At 42.4% G+C, this 22,432-nt stretch overlaps 1 protein-coding gene across 1 annotated transcript in view; it reads left to right on the top strand.

Moving 5' to 3' along the window:
* LOC311118264 (1-phosphatidylinositol 4,5-bisphosphate phosphodiesterase delta-1-like) overlaps positions 1-22,432 on the top strand; it is a 102,829-nt gene that overhangs the window by 35,235 nt on the left and 45,162 nt on the right. The window contains exons 3-6 of the mRNA XM_084193097.1: positions 11,486-11,714; positions 11,877-12,006; positions 12,664-12,892; positions 14,014-14,215. Of these exons, the coding sequence (XP_084049223.1) occupies positions 11,486-11,714; positions 11,877-12,006; positions 12,664-12,892; positions 14,014-14,215 (790 nt within the window). The remainder of the gene's footprint in view (positions 1-11,485; positions 11,715-11,876; positions 12,007-12,663; positions 12,893-14,013; positions 14,216-22,432) is intronic.

The following is a 22,432-nucleotide window of genomic DNA, read 5'->3' as shown; positions in this document are numbered from 1 at the left end:
TACCCTGCCCTGTACCTTAGTCACCAGTAGCCTTCCTCCGCCCAGTACCCTGCCCTGTACCTTAGACACCAGTAGCCTTCCTCCGCCCAGTACCCTGCCCTGTACCTTAGACACCAGTAGCCTTCCTCCGCCCAGTACCCTGCCCTGTACCTTAGTCACCAGTAGCCTTCCTCCGCCCAGTACCCTGCCCTGTACCTTAGTCACCAGTAGCCTTCCTCCGCCCAGTACCCTGCCCTGTACCTTAGTCACCAGTAGCCTTCCTCCACCCAGTACCCTGCCCTGTACCTTAGTCACCAGTAGCCTTCCTCCGCCCAGTACCCTGCCCTGTACCTTAGTCACCAGTAGCCTTCCTCCGCCCAGTACCCTGCCCTGTACCTTAGTCACCAGTAGCCTTCCTCCGCCCAGTACCCTGCCCTGTACCTTAGTCACCAGTAGCCTTCCTCCGCCCAGTACCCTGCCCTGAACCTTAGTCACCAGTAGCCTTCCTCCGCCCAGTACCCTGCCCTGTACCTTAGTCACCAGTAGCCTTCCTCCACCCAGTACCCTGCCCTGTACCTTAGTCACCAGTAGCCTTCCTCCGCCCAGTACCCTGCCCTGTACCTTAGTCACCAGTAGCCTTCCTCCACCCAGTACCCTGCCCTGAACCTTAGACACCAGTAGCCTTCCTCTTCCCAGGACCCTGCCCTGTACCTTAGTCACCAGTAGCCTTCCTCCGCCCAGTACCCTGCCCTGTACCTTAGTCACCAGTAGCCTTCCTCCGCCCAGTACCCTGCCCTGTACCTTAGTCACCAGTAGCCTTCCTCCGCCCAGTACCCTGCCCTGTACCTTAGTCACCAGTAGCCTTCCTCCGCCCAGTACCCTGCCCTGTACCTTAGTCACCAGTAGCCTTCCTCCGCCCAGTACCCTGCCCTGTACCTTAGTCACCAGTAGCCTTCCTCCGCCCAGTACCCTGCCCTGTACCTTAGTCACCAGTAGCCTTCCTCCGCCCAGTACCCTGCCCTGTACCTTAGTCACCAGTAGCCTTCCTCCACCCAGTACCCTGCCCTGTACCTTAGTCACCAGTAGCCTTCCTCCGCCCAGTACCCTGCCCTGAACCTTAGTCACCAGTAGCCTTCCTCCGCCCAGTACCCTGTCCTGAACCTTAATCACCAGTAGCCTTCCTCCGCCCAGTACCCTGCCCTGTACCTTAGTCACCAGTAGCCTTCCTCCGCCCAGTACCCTGCCCTGTACCTTAGTCACCAGTAGCCTTCCTCCGCCCAGTACCCTGCCCTGTACCTTAGTCACCAGTAGCCTTCCTCCGCCCAGTACCCTGCCCTGTACCTTAGTCACCAGTAGCCTTCCTCCGCCCAGTACCCTGCCCTGTACCTTAGTCACCAGTAGCCTTCCTCCGCCCAGTACCCTGCCCTGTACCTTAGTCACCAGTAGCCTTCCTCCGCCCAGTACCCTGCCCTGTACCTTAGTCACCAGTAGCCTTCCTCCGCCCAGTACCCTGCCCTGTACCTTAGTCACCAGTAGCCTTCCTCCGCCCAGTACCCTGCCCTGTACCTTAGACACCAGTAGCCTTCCTCCGCCCAGTACCCTGCCCTGTACCTTAGACACCAGTAGCCTTCCTCCGCCCAGTACCCTGCCCTGTACCTTAGTCACCAGTAGCCTTCCTCCGCCCAGTACCCTGCCCTGTACCTTAGTCACCAGTAGCCTTCCTCCGCCCAGTACCCTGCCCTGTACCTTAGTCACCAGTAGCCTTCCTCCACCCATTACCCTGCCCTGTACCTTAGTCACCAGTAGCCTTCCTCCGCCCAGTACCCTGCCCTGTACCTTAGTCACCAGTAGCCTTCCTCCGCCCAGTACCCTGCCCTGAACCTTAGTCACCAGTAGCCTTCCTCCGCCCAGTACCCTGCCCTGAACCTTAATCACTAGTAGCCTTCCTCCGCCCAGTACCCTGCCCTGTACCTTAGACACCAGTAGCCTTCCTCTGCCCAGTACCCTGCCCTGTACCTTAGTCACCAGTAGCCTTCCTCCGCCCAGTACCCTGCCCTGTACCTTAGTCACCAGTAGCCTTCCTCCGCCCAGTACCCTGCCCTGTACCTTAGTCACCAGTAGCCTTCCTCCGCCCAGTACCCTGCCCTGTACCTTAGTCACCAGTAGCCTTCCTCCGCCCAGTACCCTGCCCTGTACCTTAGTCACCAGTAGCCTTCCTCCGCCCAGTACCCTGCCCTGTACCTTAGTCACCAGTAGCCTTCCTCCGCCCAGTACCCTGCCCTGTACCTTAGTCACCAGTAGCCTTCCTCCGCCCAGTACCCTGCCCTGTACCTTAGACACCAGTAGCCTTCCTCCGCCCAGTACCCTGCCCTGTACCTTAGACACCAGTAGCCTTCCTCCGCCCAGTACCCTGCCCTGTACCTTAGTCACCAGTAGCCTTCCTCCGCCCAGTACCCTGCCCTGTACCTTAGTCACCAGTAGCCTTCCTCCGCCCAGTACCCTGCCCTGTACCTTAGTCACCAGTAGCCTTCCTCCACCCAGTACCCTGCCCTGTACCTTAGTCACCAGTAGCCTTCCTCCGCCCAGTACCCTGCCCTGTACCTTAGTCACCAGTAGCCTTCCTCCGCCCAGTACCCTGCCCTGTACCTTAGTCACCAGTAGCCTTCCTCCGCCCAGTACCCTGCCCTGTACCTTAGTCACCAGTAGCCTTCCTCCGCCCAGTACCCTGCCCTGAACCTTAGTCACCAGTAGCCTTCCTCCGCCCAGTACCCTGCCCTGTACCTTAGTCACCAGTAGCCTTCCTCCACCCAGTACCCTGCCCTGTACCTTAGTCACCAGTAGCCTTCCTCCGCCCAGTACCCTGCCCTGTACCTTAGTCACCAGTAGCCTTCCTCCACCCAGTACCCTGCCCTGAACCTTAGACACCAGTAGCCTTCCTCTTCCCAGGACCCTGCCCTGTACCTTAGTCACCAGTAGCCTTCCTCCGCCCAGTACCCTGCCCTGTACCTTAGTCACCAGTAGCCTTCCTCCGCCCAGTACCCTGCCCTGTACCTTAGTCACCAGTAGCCTTCCTCCGCCCAGTACCCTGCCCTGTACCTTAGTCACCAGTAGCCTTCCTCCGCCCAGTACCCTGCCCTGTACCTTAGTCACCAGTAGCCTTCCTCCGCCCAGTACCCTGCCCTGTACCTTAGTCACCAGTAGCCTTCCTCCGCCCAGTACCCTGCCCTGTACCTTAGTCACCAGTAGCCTTCCTCCGCCCAGTACCCTGCCCTGTACCTTAGTCACCAGTAGCCTTCCTCCACCCAGTACCCTGCCCTGTACCTTAGTCACCAGTAGCCTTCCTCCGCCCAGTACCCTGCCCTGAACCTTAGTCACCAGTAGCCTTCCTCCGCCCAGTACCCTGCCCTGAACCTTAATCACCAGTAGCCTTCCTCCGCCCAGTACCCTGCCCTGTACCTTAGTCACCAGTAGCCTTCCTCCGCCCAGTACCCTGCCCTGTACCTTAGTCACCAGTAGCCTTCCTCCGCCCAGTACCCTGCCCTGTACCTTAGTCACCAGTAGCCTTCCTCCGCCCAGTACCCTGCCCTGTACCTTAGTCACCAGTAGCCTTCCTCCGCCCAGTGCCCTGCCCTGTACCTTAGTCACCAGTAGCCTTCCTCCGCCCAGTACCCTGCCCTGTACCTTAGTCACCAGTAGCCTTCCTCCGCCCAGTACCCTGCCCTGTACCTTAGTCACCAGTAGCCTTCCTCCGCCCAGTACCCTGCCCTGTACCTTAGACACCAGTAGCCTTCCTCCGCCCAGTACCCTGCCCTGTACCTTAGACACCAGTAGCCTTCCTCCGCCCAGTACCCTGCCCTGTACCTTAGTCACCAGTAGCCTTCCTCCGCCCAGTACCCTGCCCTGTACCTTAGTCACCAGTAGCCTTCCTCCGCCCAGTACCCTGCCCTGTACCTTAGTCACCAGTAGCCTTCCTCCACCCAGTACCCTGCCCTGTACCTTAGTCACCAGTAGCCTTCCTCCGCCCAGTACCCTGCCCTGTACCTTAGTCACCAGTTGCCTTCCTCCGCCCAGTACCCTGCCCTGTACCTTAGTCACCAGTAGCCTTCCTCCGCCCAGTACCCTGCCCTGTACCTTAGTCACCAGTAGCCTTCCTCCGCCCAGTACCCTGCCCTGTACCTTAGACACAAGTAGCCTTCCTCCGCCCAGTACCCTGCCCTGTACCTTAGTCACCAGTAGCCTTCCTCCGCCCAGTACCCTGCCCTGTACCTTAGTCACCAGTAGCCTTCCTCCGCCCAGTACCCTGCCCTGTACCTTAGTCACCAGTAGCCTTCCTCCACCCAGTACCCTGCCCTGAACCTTAGTCACCAGTAGCCTTCCTCCGCCCAGTACCCTGCCCTGAACCTTAGTCACCAGTAGCCTTCCTCCGCCCAGTACCCTGCCCTGAACCTTAATCACCAGTAGCCTTCCTCCGCCCAGTACCCTGCCCTGTACCTTAGTCACCAGTAGCCTTCCTCCGCCCAGTACCCTGCCCTGTACCTTAGTCACCAGTAGCCTTCCTCCGCCCAGTACCCTGCCCTGTACCTTAGTCACCAGTAGCCTTCCTCCACCCAGTACCCTGCCCTGTACCTTAGTCACCAGTAGCCTTCCTCCGCCCAGTACCCTGCCCTGTACCTTAGTCACCAGTAGCCTTCCTCCGCCCAGTACCCTGCCCTGTACCTTAGTCACCAGTAGCCTTCCTCCGCCCAGTACCCTGCCCTGTACCTTAGTCACCAGTAGCCTTCCTCCACCCAGTACCCTGCCCTGTACCTTAGACACCAGTAGCCTTCCTCCGCCCAGTACCCTGCCCTGTACCTTAGACACCAGTAGCCTTCCTCCGCCCAGTACCCTGCCCTGTACCTTAGTCACCAGTAGCCTTCCTCCGCCCAGTACCCTGCCCTGTACCTTAGTCACCAGTAGCCTTCCTCCGCCCAGTACCCTGCCCTGTACCTTAGTCACCAGTAGCCTTCCTCCGCCCAGTACCCTGCCCTGTACCTTAGTCACCAGTAGCCTTCCTCCGCCCAGTACCCTGCCCTGTACCTTAGTCACCAGTAGCCTTCCTCCGCCCAGTACCCTGCCCTGTACCTTAGTCACCAGTAGCCTTCCTCCGCCCAGTACCCTGCCCTGTACCTTAGTCACCAGTAGCCTTCCTCCGCCCAGTACCCTGCCCTGTACCTTAGTCACCAGTAGCCTTCCTCCGCCCAGTACCCTGCCCTGTACCTTAGTCACCAGTAGCCTTCCTCCGCCCAGTACCCTGCCCTGTACCTTAGTCACCAGTAGCCTTCCTCCGCCCAGTACCCTGCCCTGTACCTTAGTCACCAGTAGCCTTCCTCCGCCCAGTACCCTGCCCTGAACCTTAGTCACCAGTAGCCTTCCTCCGCCCAGTACCCTGCCCTGTACCTTAGTCACCAGTAGCCTACCTCCGCCCAGTACCCTGCCCTGTACCTTAGTCACCAGTAGCCTTCCTCCGCCCAGTACCCTGCCCTGTACCTTAGTCACCAGTAGCCTTCCTCCGCCCAGTACCCTGCCCTGAACCTTAGTCACCAGTAGCCTTCCTCCGCCCAGTACCCTGCCCTGTACCTTAGACACCAGTAGCCTTCCTCCGCCCAGTACCCTGCCCTGTACCTTAGACACCAGTAGCCTTCCTCCGCCCAGTACCCTGCCCTGAACCTTAGTCACCAGTAGCCTTCCTCCGCCCGGTACCCTACCCTGTACCTTAGACACCAGTAGCCTTCCTCCGCCCAGTACCCTGCCCTGTACCTTAGTCACCAGTAGCCTTCCTCCGCCCAGTACCCTGCCCTGTACCTTAGTCACCAGTAGCCTTCCTCCGCCCAGTACCCTGCCCTGTACCTTAGTCACCAGTAGCCTTCCTCCGCCCAGTACCCTGCCCTGTACCTTAGTCACCAGTAGCCTTCCTCCGCCCAGTACCCTGCCCTGTACCTTAGTCACCAGTAGCCTTCCTCCGCCCAGTACCCTGCCCTGAACCTTAGTCACCAGTAGCCTTCCTCCGCCCAGTACCCTGCCCTGTACCTTAGACACCAGTAGCCTTCCTCCGCCCAGTACCCTGCCCTGTACCTTAGACATTTCACTAGCCGGCTACCACCCGGTACTCTACCCTGCACCTTAGTCACTGTTACTAGCCGGCTACCACCCGGTACTCTACCCTGCACCTTAGTCACTGTTACTAGCCGGCTACCACCCGGTACTCTACCCTGTACCTTAGTCACTGTTCTAGCCGGCTACCACCCGGTACTCTACCCTGCACCTTAGTCACTGTTACTAGCCGGCTACCACCCGGTACTCTACCCTGTACCTTAGTCACTGTTACTAGCCGGCTACCACCCGGTACTCTACCCTGCACCTTAGTCACTGTTACTAGCCGGCTACCACCCGGTACTCTACCCTGTACCTTAGTCACTGTTCTAGCCGGCTACCACCCGGTACTCTACCCTGCACCTTAGTCACTGTTACTAGCCGGCTACCACCCGGTACTCTACCCTGCACCTTAGTCACTGTTCTAGCAGGCTACCACCCGGTACTCTACCCTGCACCTTAGTCACTGTTTCTAGACGGCTACCACCCGGTACTCTACCCTGCACCTTAGTCACTGTTCTAGCAGGCTACCACCCGGTACTCTACCCTGCACCTTAGTCACTGTTCTAGCCGGCTACCACCCGGTACTCTACCCTGCACCTTAGTCACTGTTCTAGCCGGCTACCACCCGGTACTCTACCCTGCACCTTAGTCACTGTTCTAGCAGGCTACCACCCGGTACTCTACCCTGCACCTTAGTCACTGTTCTAGCCGGCTACCACCCGGTACTCTACCCTGCACCTTAGTCACTGTTCTAGCAGGCTACCACCCGGTACTCTACCCTGCACCTTAGTCACTGTTCTAGCCGGCTACCACCCGGTACTCTACCCTGCACCTTAGTCACTGTTCTAGCAGGCTACCACCCGGTACTCTACCCTGCACCTTAGTCACTGTTCTAGCCGGCTACCACCCGGTACTCTACCCTGCACCTTAGTCACTGTTCTAGCCGGCTACCACCCGGTACTCTACCCTGAACCTTAGTCACTGTTCTAGCAGGCTACCACCCGGTACTCTACCCTGCACCTTAGTCACTGTTCTAGCCGGCTACCACCCGGTACTCTACCCTGCACCTTAGTCACTGTTCTAGCAGGCTACCACCCGGTATTCTACCCTGCACCTTAGTCACTGTTCTAGCCGGCTACCACCCGGTACTCTACCCTGCACCTTAGTCACTGTTCTAGCAGGCTACCACCCGGTATTCTACCCTGCACCTTAGAGACTGGTGCCCTATGTACATAGACATGGAACACTGGTCACTTTAATAATGTTTACATACTGTTTTACCCACTTTATGTGTACAGTGCCTTTGGAAAGTATTCAGACCCCTTGACTTTTTCCACATTTTGTTACGTTACAGCCTTATTCTAAAATGGATTAAAAGAATAAAAATCCTCATCAATCTGCACACAATACCCCATAATGACCCAATACCCCAGAATGACCCAATACCCCATAATGACCCAATACCCCATAATGACCCAATACCCCATAATGACCCAATACCCCATAATGACCCAATACCCCATAATGACCCAATACCCCATAGTGACCCAATACCCCATAATGACCCAATACCCCATAATGACCCAATACCCCATAATGACCCAATACCCCATAATGACCCAATACCCCATAATGACCCAATACCCCATAATGACCCAATACCCCATAATGACAAAGCAAAAACAGGTTTTTAGAAATCTTTGCAAACACTTTGGTGGTGCCAGCATCATGCTGTGGGGATGTTTTTCAGCGGCAGGGACTGGGAGACTAGTCAGGATCGAGGGAAAGATGAACGGAGCAAAGTACAGAGAGATCCTTGATGAAAACCTGCTCCAGAGCGCTCAGGACCTCAGACTGGGGTGAAGGTTCACCTTCCAACAGGACAACGACCCAAAGCACACAGCCAAGACAATGCAGGAGTGGCTTCGGGACAAGTCTCTGAATGTCCTTGAGTGGCCCAGCCAGAGCCCGGACTTGAACCCGATCGAACATCTCTGGAGACCTGAAAATAGCTGTGCAGCGACTCTCCCCATCCAACCTGACAGAACTTGAGAGGATCTGCAGAGAAAAATGGGAGAAACTCCCCAATTACAGGTGTGCCAAGCTTGTAGCGTCATACCCAAGAAGACTCTAAGCTGTAATCGCTGCCAAAGGTGCTTCAACAAAGTACTGAGTAAATGGTCAGAATAATTATGTAAATGTATTATTTCAGTTTTAAATTTTTTATACATTTGCAAACATTTCTAAAAACCTGTTTTTGCTTTGTCATTATAGGGTATTGTGTGTAGATTGATAAGAAAAAAACGTTTTAAATAAATGTTATAATAAGGCTGTAACGTAAAAAAATTCTGAAAAAGTCAAGGGGTGTGAATATTTTCTGAATGCACTTTATTCTAGTCATGGTTCATCCTATATTACTTATTAGTTTATATTTCTGTATTATGTGTTTTTATTTTTTACTGTTAGGTATTACTGCACTGTTGGAGCTAGAAACACAAGTATTTTGGTGCACCTGCGATAACATCTACAAATCTGTGTACGCAACCAATAAACTTCGATTTGATTTGACAGAGTGAAAAACACCATGTAAATGCATATTAACAAGGCACACTGTATACAAGCCCTATTCATAGTTCAGAGCAACCTCAGAGATTCCAACTGTGCAGCGAGGGAGTCAAGGGAGGTCACGCTGGCTTCGAAGTGTTCTGTTAACCACAGTATTACGCAAACCAAAAATCCATGGAATGTGTCTGGTTGGCCAAATCAAGTATTTAGTAAACAACAGTCAAATAGTGTAGAGTACAGTAGATACCAGGGACTAGGCCTGTTGGTCCTATAAGCCTCCTCCAGTAGATACCAGGGACTAGGCCTGTTGGTCCTGGAAGCCTCCTCTAGTAGATACCAGGGACTAGGCCTGTTGGTCCTGGAAGCCTCCTCTAGTAGATACCAGGGACTAGGCCTGTTGGTCCTGGAAGCCTCCTCCAGTAGATACCAGGGGCTAGGCCTGTTGGTCCTGGAAGCGTCCTCCAGTAGATACCAGTGACAAGGCCTGTTGGTCCTATAAGCCTCCTCCAGTAGATACCAGGGACTAGGCCTGTTGGTCCTGGAAGCCTCCTCCAGTAGATACCAGGGACTAGGCCTGTTGGTCCTGGAAGCCTCCTCCAGTAGATACCAGGGACTAGGCCTGTTGGTCATATAAGCGTCCTCCAGTAGATACCAGTGACAAGGCCTGTTGGTCCTGGAAGCCTCCTCCAGTAGATACCAGGGACTAGGCCTGTTGGTCCTGGAAGCCTCCTCCAGTAGATACCAGGGACTAGGCCTGTTGGTCATATAAGCCTCCTCCAGTAGATACCAGGGGCTAGGCCTGTTGGTCCTGGAACCCTCCTCCAGTAGATACCAGGGACTAGGCCTGTTGGTCCTATAAGCCTCCTCCAGTAGATACCAGGGACTAGGCCTGTTGGTCCTGGAAGCCTCCTCCAGTAGATACCAGGGACTAGGCCTGTTGGTCCTGGAAGCCTCCTCCAGTAGATACCAGGGGCTAGGCCTGTTGGTCCTGGAAGCCTCCTCCAGTAGATACCAGGGACTAGGCCTGTTGGTCCTGGAAGCCTCCAGTAGATACCAGGGACTAGGCCTGTTGGTCCAATAAGCCTCCTCCAGTAGATACCAGGGACTAGGCCTGTTGGTCCGATAAGCCTCCTCCAGTAGATACCAGGGACTAGGCCTGTTGGTCCTATAAGCCTCCTCCAGTAGATACCAGGGACTAGGCCTGTTGGTCCTATAAGCGTCCTCCAGTAGATACCAGGGACTAGGCCTGTTGGTCCTGGAAGCCTCCTCCAGTAGATACCAGGGACTAGGCCTGTTGGTCCTGTAAGCCTCCAGTAGATACCAGGGACTAGGCCTGTTGGTCCAATAAGCCTCCTCCAGTAGATACCAGGGACTAGGCCTGTTGGTCCGATAAGCCTCCTCCAGTAGATACCAGGGACTAGGCCTGTTGGTCCTATAAGCCTCCTCCAGTAGATACCAGGGACTAGGCCTGTTGGTCCTATAAGCGTCCTCCAGTAGATACCAGGGACTAGGCCTGTTGGTCCTGGAAGCCTCCTCCAGTAGATACCAGGGACTAGGCCTGTTGGTCCTGGAAGCCTCCTCCAGTAGATACCAGGGACTAGGCCTGTTGGTCCTGGAAGCCTCCTCCAGTAGATACCAGGGACTAGGCATGTTGGTCCTGGAAGCCTCCAGTAGATACCAGGGACTAGGCCTGTTGGTCCAATAAGCCTCCTCCAGTAGATACCAGGGACTAGGCCTGTTGGTCCTATAAGCCTCCTCCAGTAGATACCAGGGATTAGGCCTGTTGGTCCTATAAGTGTCCTCCAGTTGATACCAGGGACTAGGCCTGTTGGTCCTGGAAGCCTCCTCCAGTAGATACCAGGGACTAGGCCTGTTGGTCCTATAAGCCTCCTCCAGTAGATACCAGGGACTAGGCCTGTTGGTCATATAAGCGTCCTCCAGTAGTTACCAGGGACTAGGCCTGTTGGTCCTGGAAGCCTCCTCCAGTAGATACCAGGGGCTAGGCCTGTTGGTCCTGGAAGCCTCCTCCAGTAGATACCAGGGAGTAAGGTGTGTAGGAAGGAGCTGCTTCTCACAGAAACTAGAGACCTTTAAGGAAGGAAGTGTGTAGATAGATAGGGGACATGGACGCACTAGATAGACAGACATGTTTTTATCTGCTGTGGGGTTGTGTGAGTTTTTATCTTTTGCACTGTTGGGTGCTGTGAGTGGCTGAAAGCCCAAGAAGTCCACCGTCACACTGAGACACAGAGGTTTCCTGTAGATAGATCAGTCAAAGAGGGCCTGACACCCTGTCTGCCCTCCTCTATCACCCTGTCCTGTCCTGTCAAACCCACCCTGTCCTATATGTTTCTGTCTGGGGTAGATGTGATAAAGACATGATTGGGCCAGGCCCTGGTGATGTCATCATATGGTTTCTCTAGCTTGGACCTTGAGGCTCTTTTTGTTTTAACCAAGGAACTATCAAATCTCAGCTGCCAAACCTCACTCACTAGGGTGAGTTATGAGCTGGATAACCCTAACCCAAAACTCACTCACTAGGGCGGCAGATAGCCTAGCGGTTAGAGCATTGCTCCAGTAACCAAAAGGTTTGAATCCCCGAGCCGACGAGGTGAAAAATCTGTCGATGTGCCCTTGAGCAAGGCACTTAACCCTAATTGCTCTTGTGAGTGGCTCTGGATAAGAGCGTCTGATAAATAGAAAATAAGATGTACTCCCCCTCTCGTCTCCCCCTCTCGTCTCCCCCTCTTGATGTACTCCCCCTCTTCTCCCCCTCTTGATGTACTCCCCCTCTTGTCTCCCCCTTCAGTTTCCATTGATGAGATAGACTCGGTGCGTAAGGGCCGTCAGTCGGAGGGTCTTCAGAAGCACACAGAGGCCCACGTGGAGGACCGCTGTTTCTCCATCATCTTTAAGGGCCGCAGGAGGACCCTGGACCTGGTGGCTGCCTCGGTGGAAGAGGCTAGGCAGTGGGTCAATGGTCTGGAGAAGATCACCTCCAACCGGAGGAAACTCAACCGCCAGCAGACGAGCGAACAGTATCCTCTTTTGTGAATCTGCTTGCTATGCAAATCACAACTAATACGTTGTTTAGCTATTTGTTCAGCCTATACAGTAAAGTGGATTCCCATCTACAATGTGTTTAGGTCAAATGTTAATCTCTGTTCAGTGTTTGATCCTTCCATCTGGAGGTATTAAAGCTGGATCTTCAACTGTATGAGGAAAGCAGACAAGAACAAGGACAACATGATGAATCTGAAGGAGCTGAAACATTTCCTCCGCCAGATAAACATCGAGGTGGACGAGACCTACGCTAATATGCTGTTTGCCGTGAGTGGATATCTGTTGGTCATTGACTTACAATGAGGTTGTTAATGATTTACAATGAGGTTGTTAATGACTTACAAATATGTAATGAATAACTTACATTGAGGTTGTTAATGAATAACACTGAGGTCGTTAATGACTTACGCAGGGTTGTTAATGATTTACAATGAGGTTATCAATGGCTTACAGCAAGGTTTTTAATGACTTACGAGGTCGTGAATGACTTACAATGAGGTCGTAAATGACTTACAATGAGGTCGTGAATGACTTACAATGAGGTCGTGAATGACTTACAATGAGGTTGTTAATGACTTACAATGAGGTCGTGAATGACTTACAATGAGGTCGTGAATGACTTACAATGAGGTCGTGAATGACTTACAATGAGGTTGTTAATGACTTACAATGAGGTCGTGAATGACTTACAATGAGGTCGTGAATGACTTACAATGAGGTTGCTAATGACTTACAAGGATGTTGTGATAGAAGCTTACACCTGTACATACATGATAGCTCTTAATGCAGGTCTGTTATGTTCCTGAATGCATATCAGTTTCATTTAAGATTCCACCAGGTCTCAAAGCATTTTCTGTAGTCTGAGGAGGAAGTCAACGTATGTTGTTAGTAAAGTACTGTTTTGTAAATGATCTTGTCCTGTAGAAATGTGACACGTCAAACTCGGGCACCCTGGAGGGTGCTGAGATCAAACAGTTCTATGACCTGTTGACACACCGGGAGGAGATCGATGTGATCTACAGGAAGTACGCCTCCACGGGGGGGCAGATGAGCATCAAGGATCTGCTCAACTTCCTGCTGAACGAGCAGCGTGAGTCGGCCACCTTGGAGGACGCTGTCAGACTCATAGAGAAATACGAGCTGGACGACTCGGGTGAGAGATGCTCTGTTTTTTTCAATTTTACCCTTATTGTACCAGCTAAGTTGACTGAGAACACATTCTCATTTACAGCAACAACCTGGGAATAGTTACAGGGGAGAGAGGGGGGATGAATGTGCCAATTGGAAGCTGGGGATGATTAGATACTCTGGCACTGACTCAATATGAGCTGGATGACTCAGGTGAGAGATGCTCTAGTACTGACTCAATATGAGCTGGATGACTCAGGTAAGATATGCTCTAGTACTGAGTCAATATGAGCTGGATGACTCAGGTGAGAGATGCTCTAGTACTGACTCAATATGAGCTGGATGACTCAGGTGAGAGATGCTCTGGCACTGACTCAATATGAGCTGGATGACTCAGGTGAGAGATGCTCTGGCACTGACTCAATATGAGCTGGATGACTCAGGTGAGGACAGATGTTCTAGTACTGACTCAATATGAGCTGGATGACTCAGGTGAGGAGAGATGCTGTGGTACTGACTCAATATGAGCTGGATGACTCAGGTGAGGAGAGATGCTGTGGTACTGACTCAATATGAGCTGGATGACTCAGGTGAGAGATGCTCTAGTACTGACTCAATATGAGCTGGATGACTCAGGTGAGAGATGCTCTAGTACTGACTCAATATGAGCTGGATGACTCAGGTGAGAGATGCTCTGGCACTGACTCAATATGAGCTGGATGACTCAGGTGAGAGATGTTCTAGTACTGACTCCATATGAGCTGGATGACTCAGGTGAGGAGAGATGCTCTGGTACTGACTCAATATGAGCTGGATGACTCAGGTGAGATATGCTCTAGTACTGACTCAATATGAGCTGGATGACTCAGGTGAGAGATGCTCAGTTCACACAAACATGAAGTCACTGTATCAGGAAGCATATCCTTCAGGATGCAGTATTGGATGATGCCGTTTAATGGTGTTCTAGGAATGGGCTAAAATAGTCTAACTTTTTATATTTCTGTAGCACTTTTCCTTTATAAGCTAAATGATATATATCTGGGAGACCCATTCCACAAGGCCAGTCTATCCCCAATCCCCTAATTCATTCTGTCCCCTTGTGTAACGCGTCGTTGTCCCCCCCCCCACCCGCCTTCTGTTCTACAGCAAAGCAAATTAATCACATGACCAAAGATGGCTTCCTGATGTACCTGCAGCAGGAGGAGGGGTCTATCTTCAACCCCGCCCACAAGGAGGTGTTCCAGGATATGAGCCAGCCAATCAACCACTACTTTATCAGCTCCTCCCACAACACCTACCTGATGGAAGACCAGCTCAAAGGCCCCAGCAGCACAGAGGCCTATATCAAGTAACCATGACAACCTTTCATCTAAACTAACCATACATTACAACCTCTAATCTAAACTAACCATACATTACAACCTCTAATCTAAACTAACCATACATTACAACCTCTAATCTAAACTAACCATACATTACAACCTCTAATCTAAACTAACCATACATTACAACCTCTAATCTAAACTAACCATACATTACAACCTCTAATCTAATCTAACCATACATTACAACCTCTAATCTAAACTAACCATACATTACAACCTCTAATCTAAACTAACCATACATTACAACTTCTAAACTAACCATACATTACAACCTCTAATCTAAACTAACCATACATTACAACCTCTAATCTAAACTAACCATACATTACAACCTCTAATCTAAACTAACCATACATTACAACCTCTAATCTAAACTAACCATACATTACAACCTCTAATTTAAACTAACCATACATTACAACCTCTAATCTAAACTAACCATACATTACAACCTCTAATCTAAACTAACCATACATTACAACCTCTAATCTAAAGCATTAGACCTATCACTGAAAGCTTCAGTCATACAAATGTTATACTTAAATCCAAACTGGTTCTCTAGCAAATTAGTAAGATTCTCACCCCATGTTCAAGAATGGCCTTTTTCCCTTTATTCAGATAACAACCTCTCACTTTCAGTTATTTGAAAAGGAAATAATCTCCCAAATATCACTATTTCTAAAACAAGCCATAGAAAGTTGGTTGCAATTTCATTTTAATCCTCCAGAAACGACAGAACAAATAATGCAACAAATATTGTGGTTAAACTCAAATATACTAATTGATAAAAAAAACATAATTTTTTTAATACAAAATAAAAAAAGGTATAATCTTTGTAAATGATATCATCGGTAGGACTGGTGGAGTTCTGTCGCACATGCAGCTAACAAAAACATATGGAAATGTTTGCTCTACCCAAAATTACAACCAAATAATTGCAGCATTACCTCAAAAATGGAAGAGGAAAGTGGAAGGGGGAAAAAGTAAGGAACTTGTCTGTCGGCCTTGCATTAAAGAACATAATTGGTTAAGGAAAACTGTGATAAATAAAAAAGTTTATCAGTTTCTTTTAAGGACCAAAGGATTGACAGCCGTCCCATATAGATTGCAAAATAGTTGGGAAGAGATTTTTGACTTACCAATTCCATGGCATAGTGTTTATGAACTGACACGCAAAACGACGCCGGATTCAAAACTTAGAATTTTTCAATTTAAATTATTATACAAAATTCTTGCTACCAATAGGATGTTATTGATATGGGGGATACAATCTTCCCAGCTCTGCAGATTTGGCTGCGAAGAGACAGAATCATTAGATAATTTGTTTTGGTACTGTCCATTTGTAGCTTGTTTTTGGACACAGGTCCAAGAATGGCTGAAAGATTGCAATATTTACCTGGAGCTAACCCTGCAGATAGCACTACTGGGTGATCTGAAAAGTCATAGTCAATCGATCAATAATATAATAATCACAGTACAGTTGAAAAATATATGGCAAATAGAAATCCAATATGGATGGTGTTAAGAGATAGATGGGAGGTGTTGAATGGAATTGAAGGATGGGACTAATAACAACTAACAACAACTAATAACAACAAGATAACTAATGTAAAGCATACTGTGTCCATAATAAGTATATAGGTTATAGGTTGAGAGCTTTTGTGAAAGAACACAGTTAGAAAGATATGGCATATAGAAGCAAACCGGATGGACATCATGAAAATGATCGGAGAGGTTGAGGGTACAGGAAGTTCATATGGGGGATTGGAAGTGATGCAGACAATTACATTGATGGAAGTTACAATCAATCTGAAATATTAAAGCTGATCTACCCCCTAAAAAAAAAACATATCTTACTACCTCTAATCCAAACTAACCATACAGCTAATCTAAACTAACCATAGCTCTAATCCAAACTAACCATACCTTACCATCCAGCAGCACTAAGGCTTACATCAAGTAACCATGACAACCTCTATTTTAAGATAACCACACCTTAATGCTTGTAGTCTCTTACCTAGCAGCACTGAGGCCTGTATCAGGTAATACATACATATTACAATACATTACACATATTACAACATATTACAACATATTACAACATATTACAACATATTACAACATATTATATACATATTATATACATATTACAATACATTACACATATTACAACATATTACAACATATTACAACATATTACAACATATTACAACATATTATATACATATTATATACATATTATATACATATTACAATACATTACACATATTACAACATATTACAACATATTACAACATATTACAACATATTACAACATATTACAACATATTACAACATATTATATACATATTATATACATATTACAATACATTACACATATTACAACATATTACAACATATTACAACATATTACAACATATTACAACATATTACACATATTACAACATATTACAACATATTACACATATTACAACATATTACACATATTACAACATATTACAACATATTATATACATATTATATACATATTACAATATATTATACATATTACAACATATTATACATATTACAACATATTATATACATATTACAACATATTATACATATTACAACATATTATACATATTACAACATATTATATACATATTACAACATATTATATACATATTACAACATATTATACATATTACAACATATTACAACATATTACAACATATTACAACATATTACAACATATTATATACATATTATATACATATTATATACATATTATACATATTACAACATATTATATACATATTACAACATATTATATACATATTACAACATATTATACATATTACAACATATTATACATATTACAACATATTACAACATATTATATACATATTACAACATATTACGGGCGGCAGGTAGCTTAGTGGGTAAGAGCGTTGTGCCAGTAACCGAAAGGTCGCTGGTTCTAATCCCCGAGCCGACTAGGTGAAAAAATCTGCCGATGTGCCCTTAAGCAAGGCACTTAACCCTAATTGCTCCTGTAAGTCGCTCTGGATAAGAGCGTCTGCTAAATGACGTAAAAGTAAAAAGTAAAATATTACACATATTACAACATATTATATACATATTATACATATTACAACATATTACAACATATTATATACATATTACAACATATTACACATATTACAACATATTACAACATATTACAACATATTATATACATATTATATACATATTACAACATATTACACATATTACAACATATTACAACATATTATATACATATTATATACATATTACAACATATTACAACAGATTATATACATATTACAACATATTATACATATTACAACATATTACAACATATTATAACATATTATATACATATTACAACATATTACAACATATTATATACATATTACAATACATTATACATATTACAACATATTATATACATATTACAACATATTACAACATATTACAACATATTATATACATATTACAATACATTATACATATTACAACATATTATATACATATTACAACATATTACAACATATTATATACATATTACAACACATTGTACATATTATATACATATTACATACATATTATACATATTACAACATATTACAACATATTATACATATTACAACATATTACACATATTACAACATATTACAACATATTATATACATATTACAACATATTACAACATATTATACATATTACAACATATTACAACATATTATATACATATTACAACATATTACAACATATTATACATATTACAACATATTACAACATATTACAACATATTATATAAATATTATATACATATTACAACATATTACAACATATTACAACATATTATATACATATTACAACATATTACAACATATTATATACATATTATATACATATTATATACATATTACAACATATTACAATACATTACAACATATTACAACATATTACAACATATTACAACATATTACAACATATTACAACATATTATATACATATTATATACATATTATACATATTACAACATATTATATACATATTACAACATATTATATACATATTACAACATATTATACATATTACAACATATTACAACATATTACAACATATTACAACATATTACAACATATTATATACATATTATATACATATTATATACATATTATACATATTACAACATATTATATACATATTACAACATATTATATACATATTACAACATATTATACATATTACAACATATTATACATATTACAACATATTACAACATATTATATACATATTACAACATATTACGGGCGGCAGGTAGCTTAGTGGGTAAGAGCGTTGTGCCAGTAACCGAAAGGTCGCTGGTTCTAATCCCCGAGCCTACTAGGTGAAAAAATCTGCCGATGTGCCCTTAAGCAAGGCACTTAACCCTAATTGCTCCTGTAAGTCGCTCTGGATAAGAGCGTCTGCTAAATGACGTAAAAGTAAAAAGTAAAAGATTACACATATTACAACATATTACACATATTACAACATATTATATACATATTATACATATTACAACATATTACAACATATTATATACATATTACAACATATTACACATATTACAACATATTACAACATATTACAACATATTATATACATATTATATACATATTACAACATATTACACATATTACAACATATTACAACATATTATATACATATTATATACATATTACAACATATTACAACAGATTATATACATATTACAACATATTATACATATTACAACATATTACAACATATTATAACATATTATATACATATTACAACATATTATGCATATTATATACATATTACAACATATTACAACATATTATATACATATTACAATACATTATACATATTACAACATATTATATACATATTACAACATATTACAACATATTACAACATATTATATACATATTACAATACATTATACATATTACAACATATTATATACATATTACAACATATTACTACATATTATATACATATTACAACACATTGTACATATTATATACATATTACATACATATTATACATATTACAACATATTACAACATATTATACATATTACAACATATTACACATATTACAACATATTACAACATATTATATACATATTACAACATATTACAACATATTATACATATTACAACATATTACAACATATTATATACATATTACAACATATTACAACATATTATACATATTACAACATATTACAACATATTACAACATATTATATAAATATTATATACATATTACAACATATTACAACATATTACAACATATTATATACATATTACAACATATTACAACATATTATATACATATTATATACATATTATATACATATTACAACATATTACAATACATTACAACATATTACAACATATTACAACATATTACAACATATTACAACATATTACAACATATTATATACATATTATATATATATTATACATATTACAACATATTATATACATATTACAACATATTATATACATATTACAACATATTATACATATTACAACATATTACAACATATTACAACATATTACAACATATTACAACATATTACAACATATTATATACATATTATATACATATTATATACATATTATACATATTACAACATATTATATACATATTACAACATATTATATACATATTACAACATATTATACATATTACAACATATTATACATATTACAACATATTACAACATATTATATACATATTACAACATATTACGGGCGGCAGGTAGCTTAGTGGGTAAGAGCGTTGTGCCAGTAACCGAAAGGTCGCTGGTTCTAATCCCCGAGCCGACTAGGTGAAAAAATCTGCCGATGTGCCCTTAAGCAAGGCACTTAACCCTAATTGCTCCTGTAAGTCGCTCTGGATAAGAGCGTCTGCTAAATGACGTAAAAGTAAAAAGTAAAAGATTACACATATTACAACATATTACACATATTACAACATATTATATACATATTATACATATTACAACATATTACAACATATTATATACATATTACAACATATTACACATATTACAACATATTACAACATATTACAACATATTATATACATATTATATACATATTACAACATATTACACATATTACAACATATTACAACATATTATATACATATTATATACATATTACAACATATTACAACATATTATATACATATTACAACATATTATACATATTACAACATATTACAACATATTATAACATATTATATACATATTACAACATATTATACATATTATATACATATTACAACATATTACAACATATTACAACATATTATATACATATTACAATACATTATACATATTACAACATATTATATACATATTACAACATATTACAACATATTACAACATATTATATACATATTACAATACATTATACATATTACAACATATTATATACATATTACAACATATTACAACATATTATATACATATTACAACACATTGTACATATTATATACATATTACATACATATTATACATATTACAACATATTACAACATATTATACATATTACAACATATTACACATATTACAACATATTACAACATATTATATACATATTACAACATATTACAACATATTATACATATTACAACATATTACAACATATTATATACATATTACAACATATTACAACATATTATACATATTACAACATATTACAACATATTACAACATATTATATAAATATTATATACATATTACAACATATTACAACATATTACAACATATTATATACATATTACAACATATTACAACATATTATATACATATTATATACATATTATATACATATTACAACATATTACAATACATTACAACATATTACAACATATTACAACATATTACAACATATTACAACATATTCCAACATATTATATACATATTATATATATATTATACATATTACAACATATTATATACATATTACAACATATTATATACATATTACAACATATTATACATATTACAACATATTACAACATATTACAACATATTACAACATATTACAACATATTACAACATATTATATACATATTATATACATATTATATACATATTATACATATTACAACATATTATATACATATTACAACATATTATATACATATTACAACATATTATACATATTACAACATATTATACATATTACAACATATTACAACATATTATATACATATTACAACATATTACGGGCGGCAGGTAGCTTAGTGGGTAAGAGCGTTGTGCCAGTAACCGAAAGGTCGCTGGTTCTAATCCCCGAGCCGACTAAGTGAAAAAATCTGCCGATGTGCCCTTAAGCAAGGCACTTAACCCTAATTGCTCCTGTAAGTCGCTCTGGATAAGAGCGTCTGCTAAATGACGTAAAAGTAAAAAGTAAAAGATTACACATATTACAACATATTACACATATTACAACATATTATATACATATTATACATATTACAACATATTACAACATATTATATACATATTACAACATATTACACATATTACAACATATTACAACATATTACAACATATTATATACATATTATATACATATTACAACATATTACACATATTACACATATTACAACATATTACAACATATTATATACATATTATATACATATTATATACATATTACAACATATTACAACAGATTATATACATATTACAACATATTATACATATTACAACATATTACAACATATTATAACATATTATATACATATTACAACATATTATACATATTATATACATATTACAACATATTACAACATATTACAACATATTATATACATATTACAATACATTATACATATTACAACATATTACAACATATTACAACATATTATATACATATTACAACATATTACAACATATTATATACATATTACAACACATTGTACATATTATATACATATTACATACATATTATACATATTACAACATATTACAACATATTATACATATTACAACATATTACACATATTACAACATATTACAACATATTATATACATATTACAACATATTACAACATATTATACATATTACAACATATTACAACATATTATATACATATTACAACATATTACA

This window comes from Coregonus lavaretus (genome assembly GCF_964263955.1).
Source record: "Coregonus lavaretus genome assembly, contig: HAP1_SCAFFOLD_322, whole genome shotgun sequence".
Lineage (NCBI taxonomy): Eukaryota > Metazoa > Chordata > Actinopteri > Salmoniformes > Salmonidae > Coregonus > Coregonus lavaretus.
Note: the sequence above shows the minus strand (reverse complement) of the source record. Positions and strands in the feature narration are given on the sequence as shown.